This window comes from Paralichthys olivaceus, chromosome 17, assembly GCF_024713975.1.
Source record: "Paralichthys olivaceus isolate ysfri-2021 chromosome 17, ASM2471397v2, whole genome shotgun sequence".
Taxonomy (NCBI): Eukaryota; Metazoa; Chordata; class Actinopteri; order Pleuronectiformes; family Paralichthyidae; genus Paralichthys; species Paralichthys olivaceus.
In genome coordinates, this window is record NC_091109.1 from 6,843,218 (window position 1) to 6,870,676 (window position 27,459).

At 40.6% G+C, this 27,459-nt stretch overlaps 1 protein-coding gene across 2 annotated transcripts in view; it reads right to left on the reverse strand.

Moving 5' to 3' along the window:
- cntnap2a (contactin associated protein 2a) overlaps positions 1-27,459 on the reverse strand; it is a 304,029-nt gene that overhangs the window by 143,830 nt on the left and 132,740 nt on the right. For both annotated transcript variants that reach the window (XM_020087434.2, XM_020087435.2), the window contains exons 3-4: positions 18,887-19,080; positions 2,673-2,820 (exon numbers count right to left, since the gene is read on the reverse strand). In XM_020087434.2, coding sequence (XP_019942993.2) covers positions 2,673-2,820; positions 18,887-19,080 — 342 coding nt within the window. The remainder of the gene's footprint in view (positions 1-2,672; positions 2,821-18,886; positions 19,081-27,459) is intronic.

Genomic DNA, 27,459 nt, shown 5'->3' on the forward strand with positions numbered 1-27,459 from the left:
TATTTTTTATTTCGTCTTCTCTTTGAAAAGCAGTTTGTTACGGCTGTTTCGAAAGGTGCTATATAAATAAAGTTATAAATATACATATATATATTTATATTATTGTCTGGTCCATTTCAACTTGCGTTGACTAAACCTGGCAGTTGGGTTGAATCGAGGTTGGATGACATTCCTATTAGAAAACTCAAAAGAGCTCAGTGTGGTTATTTTACAATAACTGAGGCCAAACAAATTCACACGATTGAACCAGTTTCAGAGATGTGGTGGACAACATGTCAGCCTCGAAAAAAATATATAATTCTAGCTTTTGTTGTTACCTCAGACAGTGCTCATAAAAATGGATGTTTCTCTAGTCAAATGCTACGATTCCAAGGTCTCATCAGCAGTAGATGCAGTTGAGGCAGAAAAGAGAGGGACTCATTATGTATTCCTATTTTTACTCTGTCTCATTCCAAATCCACTGCCATGTATGTTGAGGGGATTTCGAAGCGGAGATAAAATTAGAATTAATGTATTTTCCGTAAATATATTTTTCTATTCGACCCTCTTTTATTTCTTGATAGCTGTCATAACTGTCTTCCACAGCAGACATTTTGTCTTGTACATTGTAGCGGATCTTAGTTGTCATGGTTACAATAACACATTTGCAGGGTGCACCAGCCGCAGTGTGGTGGACCAGGTAAGCTTCTGAAACAATCAAATGTCACCATGTTCCAATAAACATGGAAATGAAAATGCTTAAAAGAAATAATGGTGACTATCAGTTTCATAAAAAAAGTCTCCTGTGTGTTTCGAGTGAACCAAGTGGAGGCTTTGCAAGTTTAAAAAATTCTACTTTGTGCAAATGAGAGCAAGATTTACAGTCTTGCACAAGAGGCACTGACAGATAACAAATTGCACAGCATTGCCTCTGTCCCTCTTGCTTGTGGCTGTGGACATTTCAATGCTTGAAAGCTAGTAATCCAATATTGTGCCAAAATGGATTTAATTTTAGTTTTCATCTATAATCCTGGAGGTCAATGGAAGAGAGGGATCTCCAGAACAGACCTGGAGTGTCATTTTTGGGGTGCAGGCGGTCTAAGCATAACATTAATTGCTACTCAATTCTACTCCGGTATCCTATGACAGTGAACCAGCATGTGCAGCATCATGACCCAACAAAATTGCTTGATAATCAAAAGAAATGAAAATCGAATGAGATGAGATTTTGTCCTTTTAAGAACCTTCCACATGTTCAGATGGCAATTACAGCTGGTAGAAAGTGTACTTTACAAAACTCTTTGCAGAAACCTGGATATCTGGCAGATTTTTTGAAGGCCACCAAATCAGCTGTAGAATTGGTATCTGATACTGCTGCAAGTATCAGTGACTGTTACATTTAGAAAGTTAATGACAAATAGTGACAATCAGTGTTGAAAAGCAAACTTGGACATAACCCAGTTTACCAACTTTCTCTGTTGGATTTAGTCAATTCTTTGCAGGTGTTGGCTGTGCAGTATCAGATACAGTGTGTAATGTTCTCCTGACAAATTTTGTTTACATGTCACACAACACTGCTGGTGCTTGACAGCCAGCTCGACTGTTCTGGAAGATATTGATCATTCCTACATTTCTCTATAAAGCTCAGAAAAGTATCTTGTTGAGTCTTTCCTGCATGTCATGCTTTATAGGGAATTTGGAAAAACTTTCAGCATCGGAAAAACAGTGACCGTCGTTATCTTGTCAGTGGATGTGGATGTTTGAAAATATATCTTCGCTGCCTTCATTATGGTTCTCAAAGCAGGAGTAATAGAACAATCGTAGTGAACCTGCGAGGCACCATTCACAGCTGAAGTGGCTTGAAAGAAAATGTGGCATTGAATAATAATATGCATATCTGCTTAATATATTCTATATCCAGTTTTCATGGTCCACAATAAAATCCCTGAGAGGTTCAAATGATTCTAGTAAAAGAAAATACAGCACAAGCACAAAAGCATCTAAATACATCAAGTGTATCATTTATGAGTTGTGTGTGTGTGTGTGTGTGTGTGTGTGTGTGTGTGTATGGGGTGGGGGGTATAAACGTCATTGTTCATCTGTTGATCATCTTATCGTCTTAATCTTTGATGGCTTTTCTTTTACTTGTGAAGGAAATGAAAACAAGGGACATATAATCAGAAGGCCCAAGACTGACTGACTGACTGGCTGGAAAGCGAGATTATTCACACACTGACGCATCCACACTTGGTGTAACGGCATCTGCGGAGTGAAAGATATACGTGTGTCACTTATAGTGTAATTTATGCAGCGCTATAATTGAAAATTGTTATCAAAATCAATTTGGCGGCCTTTAATAGGATGAGAGCAAAGACGCTGCAAGAGTCAGTTCCCTGGATGACACATTTGTTAGAAAGAGAGAGACAGTGTGCATTTATCAGGGTGCGTTTGTCAGTCCGTAACTGCACAGCACATTCCTGCACATTGTGTTTTTATTTGTCCAGATAGGTTTTTAAACTGGGTTTGTGTTTGATTGCTAAACTAAGGTAGCTTGTAGTAAGAAAAAAACTTGTTGTGACACGTTTGGACTGGCAAACCGTCAATAGGTTCTCCCTGTGGAGCTGTAATTAAAAATATTGATGCATATACACTATGACGTGGTCCACACTGAGCGTATGTTTGTCTCCACTCACAGTAGGAGCAGCCGTAGACTTCTATGCGCAGGCCGATCCGTCCCTCCTCACTCCAGTCCAGCGGGACGAGTCTGAGGAAGCGAGCCACAATTCCCTGCTGCAGCTCATGGCGAACGGCGCTCTCCGAATTGGAGTTCCCAGAGAAGGCCTGCAAACACAAACAGTCACGTACGTACACACACACACACCCACACAGACACACACAATGAAATTAGATACATCAAAGCCACAAGCCTGCAGTCAAACAAACAGCTTTGGGACTTAGTATTTTGTTACACTCACCATATTCTGCCCTAAAGGTTCACACTGCCAAAACATAGAAGATAATTACAGGCCTACATATCTAGTATGGCTTCCATGAGACAGCCTGGCTGCAGGGGGTTTGAAGAGGAAATTGTATCGAAGTTGAATTTCAGGTATGAATCTCTCTGGTAACATCTCTTCATATTTAGGCTGATTTGTTGGTCCCTGAGAATTCATGGCTTGTAACTGATGAGGTTTAGATTTCCTCTTCATATTAAAGCTGTCTTTTGCACATCTGACACTGAAATTCCGGCACATACAAATTGACTGACAATCAAAACTTACATGTACAAAGCTGGTGAGATAATTGTCCAATGGCTGTTGAGCTGCATACTTAACAACAGAAGATCACACCTATAGCTGTTGTCTTATATCACAATAGACTTTTCCTTACATGTACCTTTTAGAAAGCATGGCAGCTATTGACAGCAATGAGCCAACAACAAAAAGTGTCACAAATCCAAGGAATACAATTTGTATTTAATTGTTCTTAAACAATTAAGACGACTTTAAAAGGATTAGATAAAAATGCAACATTTGATTGCAGGGCTTGCATTCTCATTGTGATTTAAAGGAGACTTGTGATTACAAATGATGATGCTTTATTTTTGAGGATTTATTTGTAAGTATGAGTTCAACAAAGTGAAGAAGCCTAAAGTCTCTTTGCTCTTCTCCCCCACTCTGAAGCTATGCCATTAGCAGGTCTTGATGGAGATGGGTAGCAGACAAAAATCTCTGGCTAACGTCATTTTGACACCTCCCTTCTCCTCTCCAACCCTCGCTTATATCTCTTATTCACTTGACCTTGCACACAATGGGGTGCAGCTCCACCTGCCCACTAATCCCCCTGCATAATTTACACTTCTGTGATTTCCTCTTCCTCTCTGAAACAAACATACCAACCATAAACCCTCACCCCATGCTTTCCTTCTACACATCCACACAGACGAGTTGGCACGGACTACTATGGAGGAACACCATGCATAGCCTAGCAGGTAACTAGACAAGAGCAAGACACTAGACAGCCATGTGTTATCCCAGATAAGACATGAAGTGGGCAGGGCAGTGAATGAGTGAGGGAGGAAAAAGCTCCAGCTCAAGACAGTGCGCTTTAAGCCGACTCCTCTGTGACCCAAATGTGCACCCCTGAAGATATGCTATCAGCAAAGCAGGAGATGGTCAGGAGTTCACACTCAGCTCAGAGCCACTGAATTTCCACTGTAGCGACAGAGTGGACACAAGGGGAACGGCTCCTCTATCTCATCTCCCCTCTCCCTTCACTTTCACTTTTATTCTTTATTTATCCAGGAAAGGTTAACTGAGCGCACAAACACATACACACTTCAAATTTACCCAGCTCCACATGAGTCATCAGGGAGCCCTCATGTTTTCTTTAACTTCTGCTTTAGGTATCCAGGTCCTGAAGATCTGGGTTAAAGGTTTAGTGTGTAGGATTCAGTGAAATAGCCTTCAGTTGTCATAAAAACTTAACTGATGTAAATATAAAGGGCCCATCCTACGGTAAAGACAACAACAATTCGTGATGAAACACTAGTGAAAACATCACTAGGATTATTTTATATCCAATTTCTGCCAATAGATCCCTTGCATCTAAATCTTACACACTGAACCTTTAAGTGACTTTCTCAAGGACAGATGTGTTTTATTTGTGAACATTCACACAAAACAGCTACATAAACTGTTACAAAGACGCATGAAACATCACCTATTATTACAAATATTGAGCTAAATGATCCGGGTATGGGTGCAGTCACCTTGTGCTATCGACGTGATTTGAAGCCAGAGTCTGCACAGTAGTTTTGCAGTTTGCAGTTTTAGCCACAGATCAAAAGAAGACTGAAGCACATAAAGCATATGCACACATATAATATGGATATGTACACACAGACAGAACCACCTGCGAACATTACGCCATTTAAACCTCTCACCTCTAAGCGCATTACAGCTGGAAACAAAATCCTATAAAACTCAGAAGACTGTATATCTGCTGAGTATTCGGCTCACTGAATGCACAAGACTTCTTTTTGTCCACCTGACACTTTCGTCTCCTTGCCCTTGTCAAGGTAAAAGGGAGAGAGTGAAAGGAGGAGGGAGAGAGTGAACAAAACCATTTTTAGTCTCCACGCCAAAGCTTCATGGCCCCCCCCCTTCCCTTTTTCCAGCTTCCTTCTTTTATTTCTTTATTGTGTTCATCCCTCTATTCAGCACTTATCTGTGCTTGGCTGAATGAACAGCTCAATTCAAAAGGCATTACTATGCAGAATGGTGGGGCAGGAGGCAGGATAGGGAAGAGAGGAGGAGGAGGAGGAGGAGGAGCGGGATGAAGAGGAGGAAAAAACTTGTGGATGCTCAACATCTCGCAAAGGTCTGCCTAGTCAACCATTTAATTCCCTCTCCTCCAAAGTCCAATCATTAACCGGCAAACCGATGAGTGAATTTGTGTGTGAATGTGTCCCCGCATATACTGTGTATGTGTAACGGTTAATGTCAGATTAAGTGTGTATCTGTACGTTTTGGGCAACTTGAGAGCTTAGACACTTTGACGTTTTCTTTATCAAGAACTGAGTTAATTGACGGCAAAAAAAGCCATAAAGTATCTGAGGTAACTTTTCACTTTTTACTGAGCGTATAAACACTGACCTTGTCGGGACCAATAGTCTTCATAAGGGACCAAAGCCCAGTCCTAATGAGACAGTATTTAATGCTGGTGAGGAGTAAGCTTTGATTTGACATTAGGGTTAAGTATGAACTGGTTATGGTTAAGGTCAGGTTTTACGGTTTGGTTGAGGATATCCACACTGAATGTAAATCAGCACAATGAGCCTGAGGATAGAACATTATCCTACATTTTTTCCATCATTTGTTCATACGGAGTTTGCACAAACATATCACGTCTACAAATGTTTCCATCTTCGGAAAAAGTGTGTAAATGACGTGCATAAACACAATGAATGCCACCTTGGTGTATTTGAGGGATTGCAAATTAGCATATTTAGGCCCCAATAATACTATATAAGGCTATGCTTCCTGCCCAATGTCGAACGAGGAAATGTATAATGCCACTCCACTAGGTGCATGGGAACACATTCATATAAAAGACAAGATATAACACATATCATAAACATTGCACACCATACATGCAGAGATAAAAAGAAACAAGTAGTATAAAGTTCCTAGATCGCACATGATAATTGCACTGAACTTTACAAGCTCTGAGATTGAAGGTTTGCTTTCAGAGATACAGAAAGAATGAGTCTGGACTTTTTATCAGTATCTGCGGTGGGATTAAGAGATCGATTAAAGAAGCACTAATGCTCTGTCACCTGTGGATTGCACCGTCACCGCAATAAAAAATGGCTCCATTTGGAAATAGCTTAAAAATCTTGTTGAGAGCCACGGTGAGGATTGATGACTGCAACAGGAGGAGGTTAAGGGGAAATCTCTGTCACTGATATAGATGAAGAAAATATGTAAAATGTGATGTTGAACTGGCATATTTACGGCCGGTGCTGGATCAGTTCACCTTCAGTCGTTAATATTGTATAATAAACAGCAGGCTGAAATAACCTGACATGTAGAGCAGCTCAAGCCACATCCACCTGTGAACTCTGACATTTACATATGAAGCTAGTGTGAGCACTCCTGTCTCGTCTGTTGGTTGACGAGGTGCGGCAGAGAGTTTAAGGAAAACATCAATTGTGTGTGTGTGTGCACGCGCACATGCTTTTAAGGATTTGTGTGTTTCCCTCCACAAGCCTCAAATATTTAAATTGGATGTGTATCAAACCACTATTAAAATGTATTGCTGTACTCAATCAAAACAAAAATATGGTGCATTTGGGAATTCTTTCGTGAACTAAAATGGAAAAAATATTTACTCTCCGTTTTCGTACCCCTGTGAGGAGGATGTGAAGAAAGAAAAGTGAAGACTGAACTTTCTGTGATGTGAAACTTAATATGAGCAGAAGTTTGTTAACCTTGTTTCAAAACATTGCAGGGCTGTCCCATGGTTTTAGCGATCGCTGAGATCACTAAAAGAAAACGCAGAGAGAGAGAAAGAGAGAGAGAGAGTCTGACTTTGGGAAACAAAAATAATGAGGGAAACGGAGAGCCAGCCAGTGTCCTTGTTGGGCATTTGGAACGTCGGTGCTCCTGTCACTCATGACGGAACAGGCTAATCACTTTACTACAGCTGGTCAACAAATACCCCGGTGGTCTGCTCTGTGTCACAGACACATGCACACATCGCTCGTCGTTTGAATGATGAAATACATGTTTACACACACACACACACACACACACACACACACACACACACACACACACACACACACACACACACACACACACACACACACACACACACACGGGGTGTAAGAGCATGCTGATGCAAACACACATTCATGCAGTCAACACACGTAAATATACACCCGTTATTTACTTGCTCCTACCCCCTGCCTCCTCACTTACTTATTCTCCCTGGTTGCATGTTTTCCATTTCCAGAATGTGAATCTGTCATTTCTGTCTGTGTGTCTGTTTGTGTGACAGTGAAAATCTATCTATATGAGTGCAAGTGCATGTCAGTGTGCATGCATGTGTGTGTGTGTACGTATCTGCCTGTCAGGCATTCCCAGAGAACAGATCTCCAGATACTGAGAGACAACAAGTGAAAGCCTTTTTCTGGCATTTGCTTGTTGCTGCTGGACCCTTTGTTCAACGAGCCCAGAAAACCGGGTCTGTGTGTTTGTAAGTGAGTGTGTGTTTTTGTAAGTGAGGATTTGTGTGTGTGTGTTTCTTCCTAACAGAAGCAGGGGAAATCAGTCCACCATCGTCTGGTCTTTTGTTTTTATCGACAAATGTACGGGACAATACAGATGGGCCATAGAGAAATTTGTGTTTCAGTGAGGCCCTGTGGGTGGCTGTGGTGTTTGAATGTGTCTTCATGGTGCCAAGAAAACAGGTCAAAGTGTAGTAATGCCAACTGTAAGTCATAGAGAGAAAGTGTGGGTTATTCACATTCCTTCTCTTGAACTATATGTCTCTATAATACAGCAGACATCGAGACATCTCGCTTACAAACCAACCAACAAACAAATGGACAGGGGGGAAACATAACCCTTATATTTAATAATAATGCTTATCTTCCAATATTTGTATGTATCAAGTTTTTATGATAGAGTGATATAATAGAGTCTATCATAGCATACATCATGTTTTTTCCATCTTTTTTCTTCATGTCTAACATCCTTCAATATTATCCTTAAATACTATTTGAGGAAAGTGCTGCATTGTAACCATTTACTGTATATTTGTCGTTTTCTCTGTGCTTTTATCCACATCACACGCTTTAATGAATACATTATATTTGAATTGTATTGTATTGAGTTTGTTCAGACAAGGTGCTTCGACTGTTCTTAATGTTATTCTAATGGGCCTGGAACATTATTATATCCCTTTTTGTGTGTGTCATATAGCCATAGCGTTCCAGATCGAGTTTAGTATCTCAGTTACTGTGCTCACCTGTGAAAAGGAACTCACACACACAGCAAGTGACGAAAGGAGAATAGAAAATGTGTCTTTTCTTCACAAACAATCATTACGGGAAAAATGAGGGACACTTGCAGAACAGTTCTTGTAAATATATTTGTGATACACTTACATTTGGCCCATTAATAACTTTGGAGCAATCAAATAAAGGAATTGCTGGGGTACAAAATATTCCCATGCACCGAGTTGAATTTTGCAGAAAGAAAGACCTACACTAGACACACGCACACGCACAGAAAAGGTTTTTAAGAGCCCATTACTCAGGCTGTGAACATTTGGCACCTTCTCTCCCCTATGCTCACCAGGGACCAACGCTGATGGAGTGAAGACTGCCTCCATGGCTCTGCTATAAAACCTCACACACTACATGGAGTCAAGTCGCTGTGTTTGTGTGTGTGTTTGTGTGAGTGTGTGTGTGTGTGTGTGAGTGTGTGTGTGTGCTTCTGCACCTGCTAACATTCTCCAAACTCATTATGTGTGAGTGAATATGTGTTCTTTGACACGGCGTCAGAGGGGGCTCGCGCTTTCCCACACATTCATGTTCGACTCTTCGTGCATCACGCCACCCACTCGCAGAGAGCTTTGACACGAGCTGCAAGACCCACAAGAACCATTTGTAAAGAGGGAAGTTCAGCTTTTCAAAAATGATTAAGACAGATGTCACTCAAAACAGTCTTGTGGAAAAGTAAGTGGTAAAACAGTAAGTTCTCCAGTGGCTCCATCTGTGGGGCGTGTATCCAAAATGGCGACCACAGAAAGTGCAATAACAACCTTGACAAAGGCCTGATTTCATTAAGCTTTTTTGTGCCTTGTCTCATTCACTGTCACACACCTCACACAGTATTCGTGTTCATGACAGTGATGTTAAAATTTCATGGCAGCCACTCAAGTTCTACCGCAGGAGACTTCCATGATCCACCGGGATGTGTCCGTCTATTTTAATCCATCACCCTTGTTATTCACACTCAGCAATTTTTAATTTCCATACAGCTGTTATCTCGAATGAAGAGATGTGACATTAAAGAGGCTGATATCCAAGTCATTTGAAGTCACAGCCGAAGATCAAGATACAGAGACGAGAGTCAGAAGAGACTTTATATCCATGTGGAAATGAAGAGGAGCCGTGAAAAGTCATATCTGTGACTGAGAGCAGCTCGTTCCGCCAATATAGTGTGAATCTGTGCATGCACTAATGCACGCAGGTTGCCACAACACAAATTAATGTTAAAACACTTCAGGCTCTTTCATTAATGTGGATATGATGATATATCCTGTGATGGAAATGAATGTCACTGGATGTGATTTACATTCATCTGGTACCAGTTGCTCTTTGGTTGGTGGAAGTTTGACTCGAGTCTGAGACCATTGGTTTGACTAACGCTCAATTGAGTGTATTTTTACACATCTTTATGTTTTGAGATGGACTCTTATCTCCAGAACAATAAATACTGTTGGCTGCTCTCGTTTTATTGTTAAAACACACTCTCTTATCTTTTGAGGGAAGTGTTTCCCTTATGTGGTGCATCTATTTAATTGTTGACATGGACAGTGTTTATTGTGAGGCACTACTTGCACAGAATTCCTCTGGGGCTCAGGTATATCAAACTAAACCAAACAAAACCATGTAGTTAAGTTTAAGTGCAAACCCCCTCCACAATCCCAGGCCTATTTCAAACATTCTTTAACCAATCTTCGAACATTAATTACAATCTCAAGTACATCGCTGATCATATATATCAGCCTCTCTCTGAGGCTCCCTCTCCGCTTGGAGTCTGAGGTAATTTCCTGCCTTGCCGACCCTGTCGTAACGCTTCTGTGCATAAAGGTTTGGGTGGAATATTGGCAGTTTGAAAAGATTTCTATAAGCTGTCATGAAATGGTGCCATTTAAATATTTGAGGCTATTTAACAGCAGTCGTCCTGGATGTGGTTTAGTCAAATATTTCGGTTTATATGATATCTCTTGATATTATCGCCGCCATGTCTCTCCCACCCAGACAAATATGCATTTCATTCAATTCCTTCATCAGGAAATAAAATAAATGCTTTGGTCATGCCAGACCTCTCATGAGTGAAACTTTAAAAATATCACTGTGATATGGCACTCATACAAATTAAACAAATACATAAGAAGCACAGTAAATACAAAGTGAAACTACAGCAGCACTTTAGCTTAGATACAGAGCACCCTTCAATTACATGCTGACATTTAGGCAGCAGCAAATTTGCCAGGTAAATGTGCACGTACAGGTGAGGTAATAGTTCCTCACATCACAGGGATCTCCCTAGCCTGTCTGAAAATGATGGAGCCATGCGTGCACCCATTTCAAAAAAGGATATATTTAACCTCCTCCTTCTGTTGAGTTGTTTCAAACTGCTCTGGGAAATACTTGTAAAAACAGTCTGTTGTTCTAATATGTAAAGACTGCAGCCCAAGACTTTTTAAATTCAACACCAGCTCCCTTTGCTTTAATGCCGTCCTTTGCTTATGTGCGGTTTCTTTCACTAATGTACATTCGCTTTCCTCCCATTCCTCCTAATGTTAGTCCCTCTAGATAAAAGAATCACCCGCAAGGAATGGAAATGTATGAGGCACTTGATTTCTGTATTTAATCAGATGCAAAAACGTGGAGGACGACTTAAGTTTTAAGTGGAAAAAACGTGACAGCGCAGCATTTTACTGCCTCTTGCTGCTGTCTTTTATTGTAGGATTGTGAAATATTGCAGACAACTAAACCAAGTTCCAATCCATCAAAAGTGGGAAGCAGAAGGTAAACACATTTACAGTTTTAGAAACTCTGCTTATTTTCCGTTTGGAATAGATTTTACATTTCAGGTCTCATTGCTTCATGTGTTTTTTTCCTGAAACCTTTTAAAGCTATAGTTGGTAATCCTGGAAAAGCTACAATATGCAACCACTACATCACAACCACTCCCATCAGCCCTCTCATCAAAGATTTTTTCGTAACTCGCATTTCTTCTACAGCTGTGTTTGTCTCTCCGGCTTGTGAACACTCGTACTGTCTTACTTGGCTGATAGCTCAAGAGGGCAAACAATAGCTCATGCTGATAGTGAACGCCCTCGGCTGGATCATTAAGCAAACAACTTCAGACATTCTGTGTATTTTGAAATCAAACATCTCATTACACTGAAAAGGAACTTTTCCCCCAAAGCCTGAATGAATGCTTGAATTTTGAATTGAAGAGTGACAACCCTAGTGACAAACAGCTACGCCAGCCAATCATTTTATTCGGTCCAAATGAAATGATTGGTCGTGTTTGTCACAGAGGACCACACTGACTGGCTGTATTTCCTTTAACTTTATATATTGATGGCTATGAGAATGTGAAGAGGATTTCAACAAATGGTAAATGGTCTGTATCTATATAGAACTTTTCTAGTCTTGATGACCACTCAAAGCACTTTACAGTACAGTTTTGCCATCCTCCTATTCACACACACATTCATACATTGCATCTATGTGCAGCACTCTATCATAGACCATTCACACATTGAACTTTGGCACGCGTAATGGGGGAGAAGGGGATCGAACTGCCGATCTTCTGGTTAGTGGACAAACCGCTTCCCCTCCTTAGTCACAGACACCAACGCCAAAGCACACAAATACCAATCCTACCTTTAGCTGTGAATTTGTAGTGACACTGACTCACTGACTAGAGACACTGGCTCTTTTTCAACCTCTTCATGTGGCAAAGGGGCAGCTGGCAAATCACTGATGATGTAATCTTGTTTCACACTTACGTCTTGTTTACAGAAATGTAAGAGTTCCAATAAATCACCATTTGACTGATTATTGTGTTGCTCTCTTCCATTTGTTTTCTCAGCTCTAAATCTAAGTCATTCATTCGCCTATTGGTCTCAGGCAACGGGGAGAGAGAGAGAGAGAGAGAGAGATGGAGTTCATTGGCGTATAAATCCAGGTGCATGATTTATCAGGGCATGCTTGGCAGTTCCCGAAAACAGAATTAGTCCTTACCACAGAGACACAGACACTTCACCATTCATTTACATGAACCACAGTCGAGCAGCTATTCCTTCTCCTGAGGAAACACATGTGCACACCTTGATTCGCAACTACACAAAAGACCAGCGCAATAATACAATTGGGTGCCAAGACTCACACTTGCACATTTGATTAGTCTGACGTTATGTAAAGACTGCAGCGATGTGAGAGGAGTAAATCAGCCCCACAAGCCCTTCAGATGAGAGCGGAGCATCCTCAGTGTCACACCATCACACTTCCTCTCCCTTTTTTAGCAAAACTCCGACACTATTTGATCTGTGAATACAGGCGAGCATGTAGCCGAAGAACAACTTTGTGATATTTTGCCATTTGGCAGAAGTCACTTTTGACCTATAACAAAACTGAGTTGTTCAAAGCCTGTTCTTGTTCAGTTCGGACGACGAGAAATGTAGGAAGAGATGTAAACATGAATCAAGCCGTCATTCTGGAGTCTATCAGCACAGAGGATCTTGCTGCCAATACATTACGCTCAAAAGAATTAAACTTGCAATATCAGTTAAAAAGAAATAAAAAAAAGTATTTTATTTTTCTTATGAACTACGATAGTGGCACTCCAAAAACAAAAAAAGCTCAATACTAAATACTATTCCCTGGGATTCTAGTCTTATTTAATTTTGCAGAAGCATTTTGCTAAACAGAGATTTTCTTTGTATTCCTTTTCCTATTACATCTGACTTCTTTTGTAAGCCACAGTGTGATTCAAGCAGCCCCCTTTTTCTAGTGTTCAAAAGTGTGCCAATTCAGTTGAGTTTCAATGTCTGGGAAACCCTGAGAAGTGTACAAATATTTTCAGTTGAGTGAGCCAGAGGACGTCAGGTAAGTAGGCACTCCTTCTCCTTTTAGCTGTATGAGCATGAATGCAATTGAAGGACATATTGAAGGAAATATTTTCCAGGTGTGTCCCAGACCACCATTGAGTGTTTACATAGATGCCAATATTCCAATATTATCCCAATTAATATGATAATCTGATCAATTCAATAAAACACTGTTAACAGCAATTTCTGATTATTTTAACACAAAGAAGGTAATCGGAGTAAACGACAATCAAATTAAGATATGTGGAGAAGACTGACCTTATGCAGACATCTTTACCTCTGAATCACATTATACTGAAACATATAAAATAAGAAGTAGGAGGTAATGTTGACCATGTCATGATCAGACTACGCTATGTAACATATAAACAAGTGAGTAGTCATAATATTGTTGTCCATGTAAATGTAGTCAGGGACTGTAGCTCAAATGTCCTCAATGCATCTCAGGTACATTCCCTCCTCTGCTTCAAGCCTACAAATACATGTCTCATCTGAATCCAACCCTGAGTTGTGTACATCCTATGACGAGCCACATGGAGGAAATTTGAGGCGGCAGTAACTTACGCCAAGTTTAAGAATTGTTCCAGGACCAAGAGTCATGCAAAGGGCTATTTTTCACCGGTTCAGTGAGAAACCATTATTAACGTGTCCCTGTTTGATCTGGTATCAACACAAGAGTTACAGCCGCGGCTGTTCCAGTTTATTAGGTACATTCATTACTGTCAACTGACCTGCTGCACTAGCAACATCAAGCGTCTCATACAGAGGATCTGACAATGTGAGAGTGCAGGGGCCTGCTGGCACTATCAGAATCAGTTATGATAAACAAGTGCGTGGGAGTAAAATGTAAGTAAACAATATTGTTAAGATAATTGAGTTTTCATGTGTAATCAAATAGACAGATTTTTTTTTTTTTAATTGCTTTCACAGAATTGACAACACACTACAATTAGCTTTTAATGTTTCCTCTGGGACACTCGTCAAAGAGCAGAAAGCACTGTGGTATTAAACTCTGACAGTTTCACAGGAAAAAAAGATGTTAAGATGATCACTTGAAAGGTTTCCAAGAAATGCATTTTGATGGTAAATTGTTACTTCTCATTGAGAACTACAAATTGTAAAACATATGAAATTTTTTTAGCAGCTGTCACCATTTAATGAGTGATACTTTTCTGAGGGAGCATATTTTTCCCCATCAATTGCCAGAGTGCACGCTGACAAAAATATTAAGATTTGCCTTGTAGATTTCTAATTGTAAAAAAATGCCTCAGTGCCGAACATTAAATCATATTATATGAATAACTACAGTCAGACAACTATAAGAGACACGTACAAATGAAGTAAGCGTATGATAACTTTTTTTCTGGAGAAATCAGAAATTAAAATGATAGTAGTGTATTTTCAGCATCTAAATCTGGCTAAATGAAGCTGAGTCAGCTGCAAGGATTTATTTCCATGTGGAAGCCTACAACACCACCTGTGACCCCTTCACTTCTGCAGAGATAACTTTCAGTGACGACATCAAACCAGCTAGTGCATTGGAATAAACCACATTATTACAAAAATAGCAATAGCTGAATACATGCAATGGCTTTGCTGATTGTAAAAGTACCAAAAAGAAATTCCTTTTGATAGCTGCAATCTAGGAACATCTGCAGGAGCACATGTGCTGCGACAATTCAGATACTTTTCCAAGAAGACAACTCAACCAACAAAACAGGAGAACAAGGAGGCCATAACTCAGCTGATGAGACTGATTGTGTATGTAGCAAATGCAGTTAGTCACGGGTGACAGGTCGAGTCGAGGGTTATTTGTCAACAGGTAGAAGTGGGTACTGATTTGACCTGAGTCTGAGACTTAAGGTTTACCCGTGCAGGATTCTGACCTCTGTACGAGCACTGAGCATCTCAGTAAAACACAGGATACAAACATTACGGAATGCTAATCCACAGATTGCTCTATAGCACACTCTAAAGTAATTAAATGAAAACTCAATGAGATAATAACCATACATAAATCCATTGCATTTTCCATTACAGCCACTGAGAGTTCCCCTATCAGAGTGGTTATTGTAACAGCCTCTGTCCTCTGCTATAGCAGCTATGATTACACAAATGTATCAGTGTCATGGTGTCTCCTCAGCAGCGCAAGCCATGACACATTATTTTTCACAAAATCAATACGGCACATACCAGGTCTTTACCACTTTGCCTCGCCTGTGAATCACAGTCACAGCAGTCGTGCTAGCCGAGGTTATTATAGTTTTTAAATTTTCATTCGTTTTTATTTTTATTTCAGTTAACTAAATAATTTTTTCATTGCTAGTTTTAGTCTTAGTTTTCGTTAACTACTGGTGCTAGCATCGCCACACTGTCTTTAACCGAAGGTTGTTTATTCAGTTTAGCAGTGAAATGGTTAAATGATCAGTGTGGGGTAACGCCAGGCAGTGGTTGGTGGCAGAAGGTTCCTGAATTGAATCTTCTTACATAAGAGTGCAGGACAGGTGAGAGAAGTATGATTGAATGGGCTGAAAGGGGGTTGATGGTAGCAGTGAGTGTGTGTGTGTGCATGTACTGTATGTGTGTGTCCGTGTGTTAGTAAGTTGGTTTCAGCATCTAACCATCCTCAACATTCCTCTGATCAATAGCACTGATAGCTCTGATATTATCACTACTTATACACATATGAACACACACAAGAAAGGTCTAAACTTGTGCAGAGGCACATTGTGTGTGTGTGTGTGTGTGTGTGTTTTCATGTACTAAGACACTCGTGTAGTATCCCACAGTCTCCTCTAAGGACCAATCCCATTTCACCCCTTCTCCTCACCCCTTGTTTTCGAGGTTTACCCCTTGAAACAGGGTTAGTGGTTACATCATCACTAGATCTCATGGGAACCCGACACCTCATCAGTAGTTGTCGATGTAAACAAACAAGACAAAAAGTTTTGCCTGGGATGTCCTTGTAATAACATTGTTGAGATCTTAAATAAACCAATGCTATTGCTTGCAGTTACTAAAGTGACAAACCTTTAGTATCCAAATAACATCTATGAATCAATATCGTTTGAAATTAAAAAGCTTGGATGCTCTGCATTATTTTACATATAAATCAAAGCTTACAGCTTCAGGCTGCTAGCAGTAGTCTGTATGCAACCCTGCTAGGATGCTTTATTATAAGAGGAGCATTTCAGTAACCTCGCTGCCACACGCTGGTTAAATCAAGTGCATTGTGCGTCTTCAAAGAGGAAAGGTGCAAGGTTAAATTATGTGACAATAAGGGAGCCTGATTTTTTAAGGTTGTTATGAAAAAAAAAGACCATAATGCATTGAAACAACTTATTATTATTTTGATAATTATTATTGTAATTTTTCAATCCTTATTAATGGTGAAAATACTACATATGTGGGTTTCTCTCCGATCTTGCAGGTGATTCGCAAGGCATTCTGGGAAATTTTCATAGCCCTCGGTTTGAAGTGTGGAATATATCTGTTTCGAAGGCTGTATAGCCCGAACATTTGACCCTCCCCCTCCATCCCAACAAGGATGGGGATTACACGTGAATGCACAAAATGAAGGGGAAGGTTTGAAATGGGATTGGGCCTAAATAAAACAAGAGCCAGAGAGAAACTAATGGCTCCAGTTCTGCTTGTTACTGTAGGGGTTATCGATGGTATATGCCTGGCTTTAAATTATTGGCTCTATATTTGTTTACATGCTCAATATTTTGAATTACACAGGTGATAAATTGAAAGCAATATATGTGTCATATAACTAGGCAAAACTGGAAGGAAAAAAACTGTCTGCTATAGCAACAAAAACACCCAGGAGATGAATGTGTTTTGGATTATTTGCAGAAATATTAGAGGCAATGAATCAGGGTTAATGGCAGAAGGAAAACACTTCAGCATAAATGATAATCAGCAAACAGTTATGATGCAGCACACAAAGACTTAATTTACTTTCATCTGTAAAAGATCCATATTTGTCACCACGACCAATCCTAAAAGAATAATGTTGAAGCTGTTTGGGGCTTGATGCAGAGCTTAATACCCACAGACGCAAACACACACATGGAAAAAACAAACACTGCAAATTCGAAAACACACTTAACTAGAGACCATCTCGCCTGAAGCTCACACCAGTAACAACGCCCATCAACATGTTGATGTTCCACGCCATTAATACTCAGTAGTCGTTAGATTATTAATGAGTACTCAGGGCTCATGGGCGAAAACGCTTCAAACTCGGCTCATGTTGATTTGAGCAACATAACTGTAGTTTTGTGAAGAACTTGATGCAATTGTGGTGACAGAGACGTACAGATCGATTATCTTTGTTTGGACTTAGCAAAGTCGTGGTTAAAATGTGTAATTTGGCATTTTTCAAGTTTGAGAAAGGAAGTCAAAATTCCAGACTAAGAAAAGAAACCCCCTAGCATTTTCTGTCCTCTTTGTTTTATCCACTTTTTGCAAAATCTGATACATTGACAACATAATGATGTTAATGAAACGTGTGCTGTCACTGACAATGCTGTCAATGAGTAACTAATGGTCTACTGCAGTAGACAAGACCCTGAGGGTTTGGCAATGTCCAGGAACATTTTCTACACAGATTCTTCAAGGAGATGAAAATCTGATGGACTGGGTGAAAAAAATACCTTGTCTGACTCCACTTTTGGAGATAAACATGGAAAAACAGCCCCTCCCCTTCACTCCCAGGTCTTGAATTTCTGCTGAGCTTGTTGTATCAATGTTATTCATGACAGGCCTATTCTTCTACTCTCCTCTCCTCGAGCTGAGAGCCCATCTGTTATCACCTGAAGCCCTTCGCCAAGCTGAAACAGTGAATAGTGTGGGCCATTAACCCATTAGCTAATGATCATGGATTCTGAGATGCCCCCACTCAAGTGCTTACAAACAGCGAGGTGATGGATGCCTGTTGTTTTGGAAACAGAGGCACAGACAACACAGCCAGAAAGAGATCACATCCTTACGGTGTCAAAGAATAAAGAGTCCCACATGTTTTCCATCTTGAACCCATCACTGCTTGAATGGCGTCTTTGGCTGAGATTTCACATGAGATAAAGTTTGAGATAATGGATTGATGAATAAGTATGTGCGCCATGTGCCCTACTCCCACACAAGGTTTTCTGCTCTGGGTTACCTTATTGTGAAAGGAGGCCTTCACATTTGAATAATGATGACAAGAAAACATTCTTTTCATTTTCTAATAACAGCAGCATGTCGTCTTCTATCACCATTAAAATATTGTCTTTATGACTATCGCTTTTAACACCTACATCTCAAAGTCACACATAAATTAGTATAGAGAAAATTATTCACACGGTAAATAAAAAATAGATACAGGGCCAGGTATTTTCAGAGCAATGCATGTAAACAGCTTTGTACAATTACAACTTTCAATCAAACACACACATACACACACAATTCACATACCTATTTCTTTTTTACTCACCCAGATATTGCCATCTTGGTGATACGGTTTCCAGTTTCGTCCTGTGTCACTGTAGAGGAGACGGTACCGCGTTGTCCAGTCAGAACTGCTGTAGCGACCCTGCGTTGCTATGGCGCTCACCTGCTTCCTGGAACCCAGGTCCACCTGTAGCCACTGGTAATGGTCACTGTCCAGAGGTGACCAGCCACCGGCACCTGCAGAGTTTGTGATAATTTAAAATTAGTGTCGAATTAAATTGCTTTAGTGATTTAGTTGGAATAGTATTTTTAAAATTCCTGACCCTTACATACATACAAAATAACAAATTGCAGTTAATAGGTTTTTTTCTTATTTATTTATATATATATATATATGTATTACTAGCAAATGCTATCTGTTGCACATGAAGAGAGAATTGCTGATGTTCAGGACAGACCAGCTCTTGAGTGCCAGACAGACAGAGAAGCAGCATGGTACCACCATAATGACTCTTCACACAGAAAATGTGTAGTTTTAAGCTTATACTCTGCCCTATTATTAATGGTCAGTGTCCAGCAGAGAGTGGCCTAGACATCTGCTCCAAGACAGACACAGGGACAGCATGGGGGAAGTAATATTTTATGAAGAGCTCTGCATACATGGGTAGAACCTGTCAACTATAAAGATATGTAACTAGTACCCTTTTCCTCTGTGCCATCAAATTATTCACTTTTCAACATGGCAGAAACTTCCACTTCTGGAGAAATGGCAATTGACATTTCAGGGTGGATTCCGTATGCAAGACACAGTATAATATTTTAGAAATGCTAAGGGATCACACCATCATACATATAACTACAGCTCGACACAGTTTCAGCTCAGAGACAAACAACAAGCCAGGAAAGAAACCACAATTACTATGTTTTTCGTGATGATATCCATTCATCATAAAGTTCTACATAAACCTGTACATAGATTTACAAAGGAATTAGCCTTTACATAGATAAATAAATCAAAATGCAAATACTAACAATTAATGAGTGCATTCATTATATTACCATTATTTAAAACACAGGACTCTCTGTGCTCTAGTTGGTAAATGTGTGCTTTTTTGGGTGCTGCAAAGTACAGCACACTCACTGGGCGTGCAGGCATCTACTAGCAGGTTTGCATGGCTTGCAAAGTTTGCATAGCTACGTAGCTGTGTGTAGTCAATATAAAAATAAGTTGTAGCAATTTCAGTGGACAGCAAACAGCAAGATCATGTAACATTTGCTGAGCGGCGGCAACCGGGGATACCATAGGTGATACATCCTGGATTGGATTTTCTAAATATATAGAATGTATTTAATATAGGCCTATCTTGGTTATATAATCTTAATTGTTCAAAGCTGAGTATCATTAACGTTGCTTTGTTCGAGTACTTGAGTACATTTTTTCACAAATCAGTTTTGAAGGATGGAGGATGTTTCCCTTTCCTCTGTGTTTTCTCCATCGTCAACAACCTCCTGCTCTCCCCCTCCACCGCTGTGCACAATGAGTGAAAGCAGAAATGTGTGGTGTTGCTGACGAGTGCAAAACAAATGATCGCCCCGCCCTGCCATCCTGACCCGCTCGACTGACTCAACAGTCAGGAATTCCCACAGACGAAACCTACTGTGAATCACAGGCAGGAGTAGAAGTGAGGCTTCATATCTGATATGGATTTAGTGAAGAAGCTGTGAAGCTACATCTTTGTTTCTCCACATATATAGCTGTAGCATTGGTTTGGATTTCCTGTAATTTTTTACTGTTGTAGTAACCTGGCTGGATGGTTACTTCTGGTGAACTAGAATAAATATGCATATAATGTAAGAAGTAGTACACCTGTTGATCTTTGCAAGAGAAAACTAATAGATTAAAAATTGAACTAGTTTCCCCTTGACTTTGGCTATTCTAATAACTAATTTAATTATTTGACTCACTGTAAACTGTTCTCTCTTCTAACACTGACACCTGTCAGAGGGTGGGATATGTTGAGCTGCAGGTGAACAGTTAGTCCTTGAAGTTGGAAGCAGGAAAAATGTGCAAGCATAAGGATGTGTGCGACTTCGAACAGGGGCCAAATTGTGATGGCTTGACAGGTTCGAGCATCTCCAAAGGGGCAGGGCTGGTGGGGTCTTCCCAGTATGCAGTGGTCAGTAGCTGTCCAAGAAAGGAATTGGTGATTGATCAAGATAAAGTTCAAGGTATTGACTCAGCCTCCAGATCTCTTTTGTATATCCTTGAAAAACAAGCTGAAGCTAACATCTTGGTGTCAGACATCTTCAGAGGTCCGTGCCTCTGGGTCAGAGCTATTTTGGCAGCATTGGAGGACTTGCAGTTGGTTTTAATGCTGCGGCCGATTGGTGTTTGTGAAAACACTGCCCCAAAGTTGAAGGCTTTATGATCTCCTATGGGTGCACCAAAGTTGGGAGACATTTTTACCAAGATGAAATATTGCTTTGAAGAAAATGACTCTGTCTGAAAGCACCATAGAGATCATTTCAGTGCCATTTTCCCATGGCTACATTGTCAACAGTTGGAATGGATGGCTGTGTTTGTTCTATAATCCACTCAGTGGCAGTCAGCATCCTTGTGCTAGCCTGAACAGGGCCCTGTCTTCATTGCCAGACAAATTGTGTCCCCCGTCACACCTCCATGTGTCTACCTGAGGCAGGGCCAAACTCCTCTGGACCTCGCAGGTTAAATGAGCCTCAGGTTAAATGGTGCGTAAACAAGAAATGAGCAAGACAACTGCTAGACAGAAGGGACAAAGAAATGTTGGGTAGGATCCCACTGACCTGATTTCATCTGCCGTTAAAAATAACAGGGAGTGGGAATAAAAATGGCACAATTGTGCTAAATGTAGGCTACTACGAAAACCATAGTATATATTTTGTATGAAATATACAAGAAAGATGCACACAGATGTATGATGTGGAGACGATGTGGAGACGATGTGGAGACGATGTGGAGACGATGTGGAGACGATGTGGAGACCAGTGTTCACTTTCATATCACACACCAAGCTCTGAGGATGTATCTGTGCAGCAAACAGCCGATGCTGTGACAGAATGCATCTGTGAAATGATTATCGGGCAGAGTGGGTGGCGACTGCGAACGGGGCATGTCACGGTCATCTTCCTTGATTCTCTGTGTTGGATTCTTTTTTCCAAAAGACACAAACACAGATAAGAAAGAGAATGTGAAGGAGAGTGACTGATTGTGAAATGACAGGGGGAGAGTGAAACATGAGGACAAAGTGAGAGAAAGGGAGATAGTGAGAGCAAGAAAAGTATGAGAGTAGGAGAATGCCAAGCATGGTGGAGTAGGCATGAGAGATGATAGTCATATGATAAAATAGAGGGCGAAGCGGCTTGCGATGTATCCCCCTCCCTTGGCAAATATCCTATATCTTATCCAATTACAGAGCCATTACACTCCAGCCCCGGCCTTGATAGATAACCAGGCCTGTATCAGTGGAAATGTCAATACCTCAAAAAGCCGTTGCAGCAAAGCCATTCCCCTGGGGGGAGATCCAAAGTGGGGAGAGGAGGGTGGAATCATTGAAGGGTCAGGAATTGGGTGCAGCGGGGGGTGGGATGATAGTGATAAGTAAACAGACAGCATAAAATAAAGATTAAGAAGGCAAGCTGGGTGGACAATGACCGAGGCAGTGTGACGCCTCGAACAAGATCTGACGACAAACGATGAGAGGGCATGTGTGGTGGTGGTGAGGGGGGTGACAAGAGAGGGGAGCAGGCAGAAAAATGGAAATGAGGGAGAGTAAGAGAGATGAATGAGTTGAGAAGAAGAGGGAGTGATGAGAGACGATTTCATGGCTCTGGTATTGGGGAGGCCAGAGATGAGATAGCATGCGGATGGGATGAAGGGAAAAAAACGACAGAAAGGGAGCAATGTAGCGATGGTAAAGAAGGTGATAGATGAGCACATAAGTGAAGAGGGGAGAAAGAACAGAGCACAGGGGAAAAGGATGCGAAACTTGGGAGAAAGAGAGATAAACGGAGGCCATTAAACATTGAAAAAAGGAGACCATCAACTTAGAGTGAGGCTGAATACGAGTTCAAATGACAGAGAATAGAAAGCAAAGAGTGGAAAAGTTACGGGGTGGAGTTCAGGACAACAGCCAGCGACAGAGAAAAGCGAGAAAAGAGTGTTGGGAATATATGAGCGGCCATAACTGCCCCCTTAATTTCCTTTTAATGGGGGTGAATTGAGGGTGGATACTGAAAGATCAGCCGCTAAAACACTTTAGAGAATTCTTTTCACAGCTCTCTTGTTCAAAATTGGTCAAATCCAAGTGGCAACCCACCGTGATGTCACCCACTGGTTTTTCAACAGCTGATTTAAAGCGTCAAGTTTGGCATTAAGTCCAGCACCACATCTTGGTCTTTTGAAATCAAAGGTTACCATATCCAGAGAAGAGAGAGAGATGGAGAGATTGAGGAGACTGCCGGTCCAACTACCCCTGCAACCATTGGACAGGACTCGCTGCCAATCATATGGTATCTGTGCCGCAATGCCTACCGTGCTTGCTCTTCTATTGTACTCTCAGTGGGACCACAAATTACGCAATAAACACCATATATTTTGTATGAACAGGTTTATATCAAGTGCAAAGTAACCTAATTTCCTCACAAACTTCTATAGAAAGTGATTTATGTTATTCAATGAGTGGAGTGGCCCCCTGTTGGTAATCCGGGAGTTTTCAGGCCGTTCCACTGGCTTCACTCTCAAAACCCTGCGTTTATGACCAATTTATATAATGTCTACGGTCATATCTGATGAACCTTTAAACATTTTAATGTCAAAGACGTGGTAAAAAATGTTCTTGTATTTGTTAAAAATTGAATAATCCAATGAAATCTGCTCTACCCACAACCTTCTTCATCTCACGCCTGTTTTGTGGAAGCTGTTAAAATGCAAACAGCTTTCTTGTGTTGGCCAGTGAGAAACACAAAGCAAGCAACGCTTAAGGCCACTTAAATGGTAAAACTCCAATATCCTCTATCCTGCAGTGTTACCGCCTCACTAACCACACTTACGCCACCAGTGCCTCGTAAGCAGGCATTCAAACCAAAAACAGCTCTGCAATAAAAACACACACACACACACAAAGCTAGATTAGTATGTTTCATGACCACGCACTTTGTATCCTGTTTGTTTTAGCTCAACAAATCTCCCCCTCACTTCAGCAGAGGAAAATGAATCTCAGACCGAGGCTATGTGGTCAGAGTGGGGAACTGTCTCCAACACCTACAAATCAAATAAAAAATAAGATCAATACAGCCTGATAAGTATCAGCCCCATCTACCACAACCAGTAGAACTGATCATGAAATATTCCACATCCATCAACATTTACATTTATTTAAAATATCTAAAGTATAATAAAAATCTCTGAAGAAGATAACCACCTACCTACTGTATGTCTCCCCTCAGACACTGACCTCTAGATATACGTATGGAAAAAATAATTTGAAACTAAAAGGGGACTCGGAGAGCGTGTACCTGCTCCAATGCTGATTGGCCACTTTATCAGCATATTGCACATACATTTATTGAAATCAGAGACATATATCATGGACACAGATATTCTCTGCAACAATTCACCTGTTACTCAATATTGGCGTTCTACACATGCTTTTTTTAAATCTTAGATCCACTCCAAAAGCTAAAAGATTCATCGTTGGCAAGAAAATCTGTTTGGTAATTTTTCCGTAATCCTGAAAAGAGATTAACTGCGATGAAAACATAACTTTTCAACAAAAAATCCTCTTTAGAACACACACCATCTAAAACAAAATGCAGAAGTCTCTCAAACGTGAATACATTCATTTTACACTCAGAGCGACATTCCGGACTCCACCAGTAAAACACCATTGGTTTGAGTAACTCAGAGCCCCCCTCCGATCATGGGTTGCAGTAAACCGCCTCTCTCCCTCATTGTGGATAATTGGTGACTTATCCTCAACTGAACTCAGAAAACACAAACACCACACTAGTTCCCATAACTACCAGCAAAAAAACATCATACTTGGAAACCGAAAACTATTATCAGTGGTTAACACTTCTGACAGAACATACTGTGTAACAGTGGAAAAATATCTGCTTCTCCAGAAAAGCCATTATCACTTCTTGAAATCTTCAATGGGCCCTGATGGGGAATAAACTATGCCAGCACATATCTATTATCAGTCATTAACGGGGATAATTATCTATCTACCCCCCCACTCGTCATTAAACACTGTATGGATAAAATTCCAACTGCTCAGAGGCAAAGCCAAAGCATTTTAATCGCCCCCTGGTGTATGGCTGCAGTGTGGATAAAATAACCCATCTCCTCCGTGTTTGTGGATGGGAAATAGACAAAACGAAAAAGTCAAAATTAATATTAGATACATTTTTTGCAAATATATTTATTTTTTAGGTTGATCATATCACACTGATGTATGTTGTCTTCATGTTGTTCACTACGAACATATAATATATAGATATTCATATAGACACAAATTATGATATAACAAAAGTACACCACTGGATGAAGTTGTGTTGCTTTGAAACTTTTCTTCCAGAGACCAGGCCATGTCTCACTGGAATGAATGAGCAGACTGCGTGCTTAAAGCAGCGCATCTGTCAGTAGGAAAGTGGCTTTAAGAGGTGAATGAGAGGACAGGCTGATGGTGAGGGAAGAGGGGGTGAAGAGGAAGCATGGAGCATAAGGAGTGTTAGGGTTACAGGGTCACCAGAAGGAACAGATGGGAGTCAGACAGAGGCAGATAGATGGAAAAGTCCTGAGAGATGTAAAGGTTTCGAAAGACTGTGAAAGTGATGGCAAGCATTCAGGAAAAATGGAGTGAAAACAGTGAAGAGAGAAGAAAGCTTTGGGCGTAAGAGCTTGATGTCAGATGTCAGGGGAGGAAAAAGAGAGACGAATAAAGGATGGGAAATGAAGATGGGAAAATGCTGTCATGGACTAAAGAGGAAAGGAGAGGCCATGGAAAAAAAGAGGAGCAGATAAGGGGTTAGACGGGATGAGGGGCAGAGGAAGAGTGATATAAAAAAAGGAACAGGTGCAATGAAAGGTGAAAGCTGGGGAGAGCAAGCAGGAGAAGCGAGAAGAGGATGACAGAATAAAGTGGAGACGGAAGGAGGCTGGTGATGGTGGGAGAATGGAAGGTGAGAGGATGGGAAGAAGAAAAAGAAGGGGGGAGCGTCGGGGGACTGTCGTCGTTCTCTCGCCTGTCACACACGCAGATGTTCGAGGAGGGGAGTGGGAGCAGGAGGAGGACAGGGGAGAGAGCGGGGGAGCAGAGAAGGTCAAAGACACCACCTCTGAGAAAGACAGGGAGAAAAGGAGAAAGGCGAGTAACACGGAGAAGGATCAGGAGATAAGGCTCAGGACAATGGATGGAATAAGAACGGTCCGAGATCAGAGCAGAGAGAATAAAGACCTGAAAGCAACAGAGGCAGCGGAACACTGCTGCCTGGACTTTTCTACACTGGAGCTGATAAAAATCTTGAGAGTAAACAGCTGATAGCAAATAACTTTCACTGGAATATCGATACTTGCAGCATCAACTCCTGTGTGTTTGCATTAAAAATGTTGTGATGCTACATTGAGGAAGAATAAACTATTACCATTCCATTTATTTGTCTGACGCAATTACTTGATTAATCAATTAGCCAGTGGCTTTTTTTCATTTTGTCTTTAATCAACCAAAAATGTCAGTCGATTCAGTTTCTTAAATGTGAGGATTCGATTATTTAATGTTTTGTATAATTATAAAATAGAAAACCTTGAACTCTTATGGGCCACACTGATGGATTTTAATGAAATTGAGAAACACATGGGTCTGAAATTTCATTAGTCTCAGATCAGTTAGGAGAGTTAACAAAGTTTTAACTTTGTGGGTAGAACTCTGACAAGTCATATCTCTCTTAATATCGATCACAGAGAAATAGTTCTCATATTATTTTAAAGTACTATATTTAAAAATGTTGTATCCCAAATATAAAGAGTAACAGCATTATGAGTGATGATAACATTAAAAATTGTAATGTAAAAGGGATCATATACAGTACGAAACTGATAATGGATCAATGCAAAGTAATAGATTAATTAATAATAGTCTTATCTACTCAGGAGGATTAACCATACTTGAATGAACATAGAGACATTTTCTGGTATTGATGATATACTTTACTGATTTATCAGCCCATCGTGCAATGGTTTACAATCTGTGTGAAGAGCTGCCACATACATCCTACTACTCTACAACAAACTTCACTCAAACTGGGATGCGATTCCTGCAGCACTGATGCTACAATTTTGTTAGGCCACATAATTAAAATGAGATAAATATGTTGTCTGAAAGCTACCTGGTGAAAACGTTCCCGTGTGGCACCCTGCACGGTCTGTGCTGGCCAAATGGAAGTCACACAGAGAGGCTCCTTCTGAGATAAAAAAAGACCCAGCTAAGGCCAAAAAAAAAAAAAGACACTCCATGGTTGGGGTTCTATCCAAGCTTGCAAAAACAAGGTCTGAGTTATCTGTGATGACACAGATAACCC